The sequence below is a fragment of the Haliotis rufescens genome, unplaced genomic scaffold (assembly GCF_023055435.1).
Source record: "Haliotis rufescens isolate VD_foot unplaced genomic scaffold, xgHalRufe1.0.p SCAF_82, whole genome shotgun sequence".
Lineage (NCBI taxonomy): Eukaryota > Metazoa > Mollusca > Gastropoda > Lepetellida > Haliotidae > Haliotis > Haliotis rufescens.
Genome location: NW_025964375.1, coordinates 1083861 through 1096393, shown reverse-complemented (window position 1 = coordinate 1096393; position 12533 = coordinate 1083861). Strand labels below are relative to the sequence as shown.

The 12533-nt window shown below is 38.3% G+C and overlaps 2 protein-coding genes across 2 annotated transcripts; one reads left to right on the top strand and one right to left on the bottom strand.

Moving 5' to 3' along the window:
- Positions 1-557: 557 nt before the first annotated feature.
- On the bottom strand, positions 558-6252 carry LOC124144325 (eukaryotic translation initiation factor 3 subunit K-like). Its single transcript, XM_046513686.2, has 8 exons — positions 6106-6252; positions 4874-4972; positions 4045-4165; positions 3342-3416; positions 2779-2845; positions 2141-2218; positions 1653-1778; positions 558-671 (listed from the first exon to the last, which is right to left on the bottom strand). The coding sequence occupies exons 1-8, from the start codon at positions 6210-6212 to the stop codon at positions 640-642; spliced, it is 705 nt and encodes a 234-aa protein (XP_046369642.1). The 5' UTR covers positions 6213-6252; the 3' UTR covers positions 558-639.
- Positions 6253-6561: 309 nt separating this feature from the next.
- LOC124144316 (tetratricopeptide repeat protein 9C-like) lies at positions 6562-11663 on the top strand. Its single transcript, XM_046513675.2, has 3 exons — positions 6562-6937; positions 8300-8470; positions 9205-11663. The coding sequence occupies exons 1-3, from the start codon at positions 6661-6663 to the stop codon at positions 9360-9362; spliced, it is 606 nt and encodes a 201-aa protein (XP_046369631.2). The 5' UTR covers positions 6562-6660; the 3' UTR covers positions 9363-11663.
- The last annotated feature ends 870 nt before the right edge of the window (positions 11664-12533 follow it).

Sequence of the window (12533 nt, the reverse complement as noted above, 5' to 3'; positions counted from 1 at the left end):
CAAACTGTTAAGTTTCAGTTTCATTGGCTTCTGAGATGATTTATAGCAAGAGAAAATGCATTTTAAGAGAATATAGGCGCATAGAGAAATGGCAAAGGTCAAAGTATTAAAATATGGAAAATGTTTTAAGCCCCACTTCTACTACACAAGTACCAACTTTCATGACATTTTGAAAGAAAATGGCCGAGTTATGACCACAATAGGTTTTTGCTTTCAGTGTGGTCAAAGTGCAAGGTTCAGATCTAAAATATCGCGAAAAAATGGAACAGGTATATTGAGCCCCTCTATGTCCCAAATATCATTACATTTAAAACATAAAGAGGCTATTCAACATCAAATAAATTCAGATTGGAACCTCGAACAAATTGGACCATCGTTGGTGAGAACAAGTATGTGATGTTTGCTTCATTGGTCCAGTGGTTTCTGAGAATATGAATATGCCAGACAAACATGTCATAACAACACTCAATAGTTAAACGTCTGAATCTGTCAAATGTGATGTGGTGATGGCAGCTCTAATTGCAAATTCATTCAACTCATAAAATGAGACTTCAAAGTACCTTCAAGACTTTTATTATGTTTAGTAAATACAGAATGTGTACAGGTATAAATGAGATGGCAGGGTCAGCTGATGATGCATCATAATGCACTGGCCATGATGGCGGCAACACCTGCACAACAACAAAAAGAGGAGTTAGTGAACGTTGCTTTTCACGATGTCATACAGTCTGTTAATCAAGCTTTGTCCAACAAAAGCAGTGGCTATCCGAGCAACAATCAATGCAATCCGACAGAATGTATGCTATTTTACACCCCATCCAGCCATGTCAATGCCCCTAATTCCAGCTACATCACAGCAGCCTGTAAATAATTGAATCTGTGCTAGACATTCAAGTGATTGAAAGCATGAACAACAATCAACACCATGAGGGCAGGATAACATGCTTTCTTTCTTTGTTGTTTAACGCTGCATTCAGCAATATTCCAGCTATATGATGGTGGGCTGTAAACAATCGAGTCTAATTTACATCATGAGCATCAATCTAGGCGATTGGGATACGATAACATACATTAACCAAGTCACTGTTAGTCAGTGAGTCTGACCACCCTATCCTGTTAGTTGCCTCTTATGACAAGAATAGTCGCCTCTTACGGCAAGCATGGGTATCTGAAGACCTGTTCTCTACCCAGATCTTCATGGGGATGATAACATACCCTCAGCCAAGTCACAGACATGTTATCAGAGACTGGCCACCCTGAGTAACTCTTATGACGTGCATGGGTTACTTGGACCCACGGGTCCTGATCTCCATAAGTCACTCGTATGACAAGCTAGGGGTTACTAGGACCCACTTCTCTGAAGACCCCACAGGATCCTGATCTCCATAAGTCGCTTGTACGACAAGCTTGGATTACTGTGGACCTGCTCTTGCCCATAATCCCCCTCATGGTCAAAGATAGGAGTAAGTGTGTAAGAGACAAGGGTTGGATAGAGGAATATGTGACTATAAATCTTCTCTACTGAAGGGAAAATGCACATGTCTATAAATCTGTTAAAGTTATGGAGACAGCATACCATGCTGTATGTAACCTATTTAGCTTGAGTACAGAATTTTGTCTCCCAGAAAACAAAATAATTCCAATATGCTTACTGTCAAAGGTGATTTTCTCTGTGATGTTCTTAGTTTTGATGCTGTCATCTTGGTTCATGATAAATATCACATTCCCATCTTGTGGCACCCATCCGTACTTGGTGATCCACTGATTCACCTCAAATTCTGGAATGCAAGAAGACAATGTGGACACACTTGTTTCAAATTATAGGAGTATGAAACTCAAGGTGATGTTGGGACTCTTTAATCACTGCAGGCCTCAGTTTGAGTTTTCGCCAATGCAAGTTGCAACCAGACTGTACCTTAGATGCACCATGTTAATTTGTCTTTACTGGTTTTTTTAATTTCTTATTTACTCATGGAATTTACCTTTAAAACATGGCGCCCAAGATGACTGGGTCACCCCTTGCCTCCAATAAAAGGACATTTCAGATAAATTAGGACAACGAGACCCACGCTGGGAGATTTGAGGACCTCAATAACTTAATAATAAGGTTGTGGAGAGGTTTTGAGAGTGTGATGCTGACCTGAGATTCCTCCTAGCAGCTCCTGCAGCAGGGAGTGGGGGATGGTCTGGTACGTTGCACTCACCACATGGCACACATCTGAAATACACACACACATACACTGTTACGTCAACATGGGATGAGGACAACCGTCACACTGACAGAGATGGTACAAAACCAACAGAGTACCTGATGAAGGCTGCGAGGCCAAAAGCTTGAGTCTATGGAGGTAAACTGATTGATTGTTCATTGTTTAACGCTGAATTCAGCAATATTCCAGCTATATAACGGCAGTCTGTAAATAATTGAGTCTGGATCAGGCAATCGAGTGATTGACATCATGAGCACTGATCTCCACAAATGGGTTGTGCTGACAATCATTAACCAAGTCAGCAAGTCTGACCCCCCGATCCCGTTAGTGGCCTCTTACAAGAAGGGTGGGTTGCCAAAGAGCAATTCTCACCCAGATCATCATGGGTGTATGTTAAGAAGAAGAACGTGTTGATTGTATGAGGGCGAAATAACCTCTCTACTATAATTCATATACCGTAGAAAAATCACTGTAAGTTGAAATTTAATGAATTTGGGCAAGAACCAATTCCTTTGTGTAGATAGATGCATAAAATGGTGTATAGCCCTTAATTAAATAATTTACTTACACTTCCTGACACAATCTCCAAAACCAACAATACCAGCTATGATATCTGGATCTGTCCTCAGATTTTCCTACAATCAGAAAAGAGAGAAACACGTTTGAGTGTTGAGTGTTAGTATAAGGTGTAAAATCTACTTGAATTGATGACTGCCTGAAAATGAAATCAGATTGCTGTATAATCTTTCACAGAAGTAGTCTCAGCCTTTTGACTGCTGCATTAACTAAGTTTTGTTTTTTTGTTGTTAAACGCCGCACTCAGCAATATTCCAGCTATATGACGGTGGTCTGTAAATAATCGAGTCTGGACCAGACAATCCAGTGATTGACATCATGAGCATCGATCCACGCAATTGGGATACGATAACATGCATCAACCAAGTCTGAGTCTGACCACCCAATCCCCTTAGTCGCCTCTTACGACAAGCATAGTCACCTTTTACGGCAAGCATTGGTTGCTGTTAAGGAGCACATTTAATCATTCAGTAAGATGAAGTTCTCTCCTCACAAACTTAATTTAAATAACATCATATCATAGCAGGAACAAGATGCAAGTGCCTTTACTCTTACCCAGAAATCTTTGAACTGACAGGTTTCCAACAAGAATGCAAGCTGAACAATTCTGCTGATTGGTTCTTCCTCAAGCTGACAGAACTAAGGAAGTACGAACTACAAGCTGTGTATCACTGCCAACATGGCTCAGAAATGTGTGCACGATCACATCAACCTGCTGCGTAAAGCTCCGGGACACTCCTCATCCAAGAACACACAAACATGGTAGTGGAGTTATCGTGGTAATATTGAAACTGATTTTAAATAGTGAACAGGGGAAGCTGAAACCTTCATACAATATCTTGAATAATGATTAGGGGCAGGTGATTTGGGTTTAAAGCTTCCTTGAACAGTGTTCCAGTTATATCATGCCGTGTCAGCCTGAAGTAATGCAGGTCTCAGCCGTTTACCGCTTTGGTGAAACCCACGAACACAGGTATGGTGCTGACAAATCTAGTAACATAATTGTGGCGAACCAGGATTCAAACCCACAATCATAAGTTTCTGGCAAGCCAAAGGGATGCAACTCTTGGCAGCAAATTACGGAACCTTCGATGACTTTGACACCCATGCCCCCAATTGATAAGAGAGACCGAAGGAGGCCAATATACATCTGCATAAACCTGTCATGAAATTTGAATTCATTCAGTGTTGTTTGACATTTTTGAATTGTAATACATATGACATACAACTCATAAGGTAAGCTGAACGTGAAGGATACTCTTGCTGTGTCTATGAGACACTTGCACAACATGAAGTCGGTGTGGGGGAGGTTGGTGAGAGCCTTCAGGAGGATCAAAGCTGTCATCTCAGTCTGGTAGTACCCGGGGTTGAACTGGTACCTGCAACACAAGGACAACAATGGACTGAAATCCAGAGCTCAAGATAAGCTGCATTTTTCAACAAAATGCACACAATACATGATCATTACCCAATTGATTTTGAGTTGCTTGCATACAAACATGCACAAATTTACTTAAAACGCAATAACAGTAAAACAACACTTTGCAAATGTACCAAATGAGTTCTTTTCATCTTCCATACCTGAATTTCTTTACAGGTCTCTATTGATTGATTGTAAACATCACATATTTAAGAACTATGCTGCACAAGATCGCTAGGTCTCAAGTACTGTAACTTAGACATATGTTAGTATGTTACTGGATTAGGGCAACACATACAGTTTGGACAACACGTGACTTCATGCCAAATAGATGTCACCTTAGATAGCGTTTTAAGCAGATGTGTTTGTACTCATTGGTTTGAAAATACCCAACATGCTGTCTCCAAGGGAGGGAAGCACAGATAATGATTCATCCTGTTGAGAACGATGACATGCAGTAAGCCAGGTTACATACTGCATTTTCATGAGTCAGTACTTATGACACTCAAGGAACACTTGGGACCCATTGTGACCTTGAATCATCATGGAGGTTATAAAAAAAAGGACAGAAATGATTTCAAGCAGTCAAAGGTGGCATAAACTTCCATAAGTTGGTAGCACATGAGATGCTGGTTACAGAAACCATGCTGCCTCCATTCATACTTACAATTTGAGTACAGCAAGATTGGCCTCCACATCGTACGTGTTTTCTCTTGCTTGCATATCCACATACCGCTCCAATGTTGCAAGATTTTCAGGGTTGTACCTGCAAAAGAAAACATTGATCATAGGGCTGGGATCAGTCCATGTTTACTACCCGGATACCCGCTGTAGATCTTAAGCGTTAGGTACGAAATGTCTGACGCGTGAAGATCCGGGGTAGAATAGGTCTTCAGCAACCCATGCTTGCCGTGAAAGGCAACTATGCTTGTCATAAGAGGCAACTAACTGAATCGGGTGGTCAGACTCACTGACTTGGTTGCGTTATTGCGTGGATCGATGCTCATGATGTCAGTGGAATGATTTATGCTATTTCACATTCTTAATACAGCATCAAATGAAAATAATCAAGTCTGGACTAAGAAAAGCATTGGGAATTGTGTGAGACTTTAATAACTGGAAAGATTCCTAGCCATGCTAACAAAAGCGCCACAAGTAGGACTGACAATTTATTGATCAATATTGTGTCCAAATAATATTCAACAGGAACAAGAGTGAGCAGCTAGCTGGTGAATGGTTCTGGTTAGAATTGGTCTTCAGCAACCCATGCTGGCCATAAAAGGTGAATATGCTTGTCGTAAGAGGTGACTTACGGGTGGTCAGGTGGTCAGGCTTTCTGACTTGATTGATGCATTTCATTGTATCCCAATTGCATGGACCGATGCAGCATTGCTCATGATGTCAATCACTGGATTGTCTGATCCAGACTTGATTATTGATTGATTTACAGACGGTCTATGTCATATAGATGGAATATTGGTGTGTGAGGTATTAAACAGCAAACAAAGCTGGTGATCGAGACATGTCCATGTACCAGCGGCAATTAGTGTCATAAAATAAAGGAATATTCCAAGATCATGTTAGGTCATGAAGTGACATCTCTGTCACCAGCTGGTGACGATTTCCTATTTGCAAATATCACATAATTATCGGTTGTACTCGGACTAACGAATACCCTGATTTGGAGTTTATCACGACCGTATCACGATGTTGATCTTGGCCAACTAAACAGAGTCCGACACTGTCAACAAATATCAAACATCTGGTACCGGCAGATATAAATTAAAGAGCCTCACCTACACTGACTAATAACAAGAACCTAATAAACATATTATTTGTGAAAGTAACTTCACAGTGTATGAAAAATACCTATACATAAACGTAAAAGGTAATACATACCTGTCGATTCCTTTCAATAAGGAACCAACAGTGGCTCTCATTGCTTCTGCCATCTTGGACCATGTGAAGTAAAAGACCAGTTTACGGCAGAAGTCGTGAAAATTCATTTGAAAGATAATACATGTTGGCCCTGCAAACAATCAAAAACACACCATAATCAGAGCTAGAACTGTTAAAAGGTGAAAGATAGGTTTATCAAAATCTGAATAGTTAGTTTAGGTTTTAAACGGTAACCAAAAACGAAAGCATACTAAAAGATATTGGCAAAACTAATAATAGGCAATATTTGTGTCCCATGGAAAATCGCAAATTATCTACTAAATCGACGCTCGGCGTGAATAAAAAAAACATTCCCTTGTTTTTCGTACACTTTGAAATATATAATGTTACTTATAACATGAATACACAGATCCATTGATAACATATCACTAGAAATTAATGGCTCCGATTGGAAACTAGTATTTACTACCCATGCTTCAAGAAGCTGTCGGATTCGATGTAAACAGATCGGCTTCACTTTGTGTTGTTAATTTCAGTAAGAGATACTGAGCCGTAATGGAGGAAGACGGTGGGAAAGTTCCAGACACAGTTAAACTTTCTAAAGCAAAACATTATAAATCCGAGGGAAATGACGCCTATAAAAATAAAAATTACAGACTGGCCATTGGGAAATACCACAGAGCTTTGTTGCATCTGAAGGGAATAGGTCAGGGTAAAGAATCATTAGCAGCTATGTTCACCGGCCAGGATGAAGATGAAACACACCCAATACCACCAGAAATGATTTTTGAAGTTGGAAACCTCCAATCAGATTGTTATAATAACTTAGCAGGTATATATTCACAGTGAAGTGCTTGTAGAACTAGAACATGAACTCATTGTCCTGTTTCTAAATGATAACCATTGTGAGAATGGGAATGGGAAACTAGATAAGTAGCCAAAGTGCTAACACAGTATAGGCATGTGTGAACCATTTCTGTCCTGCATGTAAAAAGCTGTCTACATTAATGTCTGTATATTTTCAGCTTTGTCTATTACTATGATTTTGTTATTCCACATTAACTTTACAAACAGTTATAATTTCTATGGTAAGATGACAGTCAAAATTTAACATGTGAAATTCAATCGAAATCAAAGACCATATTTTATGTCATATAGAAAGTATTTACAAACATGAAGAAGTGGATTCAAAATATAAGTACATTTGTCAGCATGGTTAGAGCTTGGTGCTTTACCAGGTTAGGTATCTGATTAGTGATTTCTTATGAAAACATCTCAGCAATAAGTGAAGCTTCTATCAGTTTGCATGTGTCCCTTATGAAAAGGGATGTTTTTACTTTATTTGATCGGCAGGTCTGTTTCGTGTTGATCAATTTTGACTGGTACCCAATTCGTCAACATCCAATAAACAAGATAAATACCCTTTGAAAGAAGGTATATTGTCATACTTGTCATGACAGTCTTTTGTCTGCTTGCTATTTCTGTTATTGATAAAGGTTGTAATGATAGCAATCTCATAATGGTCTTTTACATTTCCTTCGTGTGAGGTGAACCCTGAGAGAACTTTCACCGCCCAATCTAAATAAAGGCTACATGATTTTTTCAGCCAGTCAGCTGTCTGCTTTCTAAAATGATCCATCGTTATTTCTTTACTAACTTGATTCAGATCTTTTTATTTGTACAAATGAAAACCCACACAGAACGCAAATGTTCTTTCAATGCTATTCTCTGTTGGGTGTAGATTCCACAGTCAGAAACAACAAGTTAATTGTATGTAATATCCACAACAATGTGATAGAGCTGCTATACTTTCTACTTTTGGACATGCCGTGATATAACTGGAATACTGTTAAAAGCGGCGTTAAACCCAACTCACTCACTCATTATAAATCAGACATGCTGGTTTGAATGCTTCGCTCACTCATACAAAGAACTTGGACGCCTCAACACTGATTGGCTAGTTACAAAGTTCACCTGACCACTGACGTGACCTCCTTTGGAGTTGTCGTAGATCTTACACAGAGACTTTTTGTATCGGACTAAAATATCAGATCTTATTGAGATTGTAATTATAGCATGATCACTATTTCACTTGAATTTCAGAACATGGACTGAGAAACAGTGAGATACTTGCTATTTGGGACACATTATTTTTCTTGTGCATCTAAACATGTTAAAGTATATCTATTTGCAGCCTGTCTCCTGCAGCAGGGTGATCCCAACTATGGGAAAGTGATAGAGTACTGTGACAGTGTACTTTCAATCCAGGCAGGGAATGTCAAGGCTGTGTACAGAAAAGGACAGGCCTTGTACCACTTAAAAAGATATGAGAAAGCATTAGATGTCTTAAGCCAAGCCAATGAAGGTATTTATGATGTGTGTGGTTAACAGTGTTGTTTTATGTGAGGTTCAATTACTTTTCTATGTTACATTGTATTTGTATCCATTCTTGCTTACGATCAGATATGCATAGTTGAATGGCACCAAGAGACATTAATCAGAAGACATTTGATTGTCAATGAAGCATTTTGAATTTTATTATGATTTTAGCAGGACAAATAGCAATTAGCCATGTTGGCATAGCATATTTCTTATTTACGTGTTATTGTATTTGAAAACTATGTCCAGGCATAACTCTATCCACATTGGCATTCATAATTTCTAAATTCATGTTATATAAATATTGATTTATTTTTGCATAAGTGACTTGTATTTCACTGATGACAGAACCAATAAAGAGAAAAAATGTCTTTCATACTTAGTTTATATTACTATTTATAATGCTCAAACAATATCAGTAAATTTAAGAAATTAATTCTTTACCAAAATACCAATTTTGAGCAAAATAACCTTTTATCCCACTGACACTTCATTGGAAATGGGAGATAAAGCCCTGGTGTCACAAAATATACGGCCTTTGTAAATACAACACATTCACCCTCTGGTTAAAGCAAAGCATGTATCCATAAATTTATTTTTTAGTATTGCAATTTACACTTAACTTGAGACATAGGTCATTATGTAAGATCTTTGAGTAAAACAAGACAATTCTCATCAATAACCAAAGCCCAGAGTTGTAATTTAACAATCTGTTTCCAGAACCATCAGTAAAGAAGTACACAACACTATGTAAAAGAGAACTTCAAAAACAAGAAAAGGAACTGAAAGCTGCTTACAGAGGAATGTTTAGTAAATATTCAAATGACTCAAAAGCGACGGCAAGCAAAGACAATGAAGCTGATGCTGATAACAGTTAACAGTTAACAGTCTACCTTGGGAATTACTGCATTGGAGTGCCATGCTTCATGTGTTGAGGATCATCCCAGTGCTCTTTTTGACAGTTTGAAGTAATATACTACTCAAAAAAGTTTAAAAACACTTGATTCTTTCAAATTACTATAGTTAATCTGTCATGACAAAAATCTGAAAGGATAGTGATTAACTATAGTAATAATGTAATATGAAAGAATCAGTGTTCTTTAACTTCTTTTGAATTGTATATCTATGATGATAACAGTCAATATGTGTTGCAAATGCTCCACATTCAATCAATCATTTTTGTTGGGATGCTGCTCTGATTCTTCGATGCATCAAGATACATCAAGTTTCAATATCGCTATTGCAGCATAGCTTGATGTATTGAAGAATAGGTTGGTCTATTGATATGAAACAAAATGTTTCAAAGGCATTCATTCGTATGATACTCATTTTGTCTGCACAGTAAATTTCAGTTCATCGCAGCATTTTCAGTGTTTGTCATTATCATGTTCATGTTTGTAAACTTTCAAATCAAAAACGTGGACCCTGACCTCAAAATAATTTTCTTTACATTTTTCTCTCTGAAATTCATATGCTTATCAGCATATTTCAATCAGCAGTCGCAAGCAACCACTACCAACCGTCCGGGGATCGCCTCTTTGGTCTAGTGGTAGAGCATCTGCCTGGAGAGCGGAAGGTTTAGGGTCTGATCCCCGGCCGCGTCATATCAAAAAACGTTAAAAGATGCTACTTGTTAATACCCTCTGTCTGGCCTAAAACTTACTGGTCGGCTCAGTCAGTGGATGTTAAACTGTGACATGGTATCTCGGTGGGTGAGCGCTATAAATAGGTATCAGTCGGGACAAGTACAAGCACACACGCATGCACGTCGCTACATAAGTGCAATAATCTTGACCGCGACGTTGAACCCCATTTCACCTCACCTCTTCACATATCATGAAGTTACAGGTCACTTGAAGCAGAAGCATACAAAAATGATTTCTTGTTATGTGTTTTTGTTTGTTTTATATCTGAAAAATATTGTTAATTCTGACTATTGGCACTGTTTCAAAAGCCCTATGATTTAATAAGTGCAAATGTTTCCCACTGACATCACCCTTTGATTGGGTGGTTATTTGCAAACCGGAATAACTTCCACACAGCAAATGGTGACACATTTACACTTCAGGATAGATGGGGGAACATATTGTACAGGAAGGATTAACATGTTGGAGTTGTGAGAAATCTACATGGACCATGTTGACTCAATGATGCCTTTGGCTGTTGAGGCTGTAGTGTCTTCAGAATGATCAATGAAACAGCCAGAATATGCCTTTGACTGTGATGAACACTTTTTGTACAGCATTAAAGAAAATACGACTCAGTTCCTTCATGTCTGATTTGATCACATTTCACTTAAATCTGAGTTGATTTTTCCTTGTTATATTTTCTTGTAAACTTTCCACATGAATCTGAAGTTCAAATCAAATTAATATGTAGTATGAAACACCACTTGCGAAATATGAATACACATGTGTTTTGTGAGGGATGAAGCTTGTCAAAAAATTACTGTAGTTACAAACAATAATCATCCATCAAGGACTTTTGGAATGTTAATTATCCCAATTCTGTATCAAGTGACAATTTGGCTTAGTATTACTTTTATATCACATTGAGAATATTTTCACAAACTATTGAAAAACAACTTCAAGCATAATTACATGTTGATTCCTGGAAGGAGATGAAGAGAAGAGAAGAAGCACTATTACATTATACATGTGTTTGTCGAATTCTTATGGGGTGGTGGGGTTGCCTAGTGGTTAAAGCGTAGCTTGTCACGCCAAAAACCTTTGGTCAATTCTCCATGTAAGTGCAAAATGTGAGTCCCATTTCTGGTGTCCCCTGTCGTGATATTGTTGGAATATTGGGGAAAAAACATGGTTTAAAACCCTACTCACTCACTTACTCACTCTAAGACTTACCACATTACTTGAAAGTACTTAGAAAGCTAACAATGCCACAAAAAGATCTGGTATGTCCTAATTGCCTCTAGTGAAATATCTCCTTGTAATGGTCTGGATAAACACTTGGCTTTTCTGTTTGGGAGGTTGTTGACCAATGTATTCAATTCAAACATTCCTTTTGTTAAGAAAAATGTTGTTTTTTGTAATCAGTTTGAATGAATGATCATCTGATCCAGTGGGGACCTGTATGTCGGTGACTTATCATATGTTGTCTTTCACCATGATTTTGTGCAGGTTTCATGTTGTTAAGCCAGCGTAATAAACATCATAATCTCATATTTTGTTGTGTATTTTGCTGATGCAGGAACCAATTACTGTGAAGGATGCAACGTATGTTTGACTTGTTAACTGCTCTCTGCGTGTTGGAAAAACAACATACATGTATGACAATATATTCTGATGATATGTTTTTTAGTTACAAATGTCATTAGTTCTAGAAATTACTACAATGAAAAATGTTGCCTGACTTTTTCTAAAGGTTTGGATAGCTAACACATTCACATTTCTATGAAAATTTCAAACCGCATCATAATTATGATTCTTGCTCAAAAGTTCTTTGGTCAGGATTACGACATTAAGGCCTTAGTTGAGTTTTCAAAAAGTTTTGTGGTAGACATGTTGAGGACAATTACATATTGAGTGAGTGAGTGAGTGAGTGAGTTGGGTTTAACACCGCTTTGAACAGTATTCCAGTTATATCATGGCTTATCGGCTTAATGTGAGAGGAAAGCTCGAAGTGATGCAGGTCATAGACGTTAACCACTTCGATGAAACCCATGAGCTTGGGTATGGTGCTGACAAACCTAGAAACATAATTGGGGCGAACCGGGATTCGAACACACAATCATAGGTTTCTGGCATGCCCAAGGGACGCAACTCTGCACACTGAATCGCGGCGCCTTAGACGACTGTTCCACCTGTGCCCCCCAATTACATATTGTAAGCATCAATGAAAACACGATTTCCGATACAATTCGGACTTTTGACTTGTACCAGATGTTTCTGTGTGTGATTTTGTCAGGTGAACAATTAACTTGGCTTTGCAATCGTTTGTGCCACCAGTGGGGCAGGATACGCTCAGCTTTACATGAACACCTGGTAGCATAACTTGATAGTGATTCATAAACACGTGTTATGATATAGTTT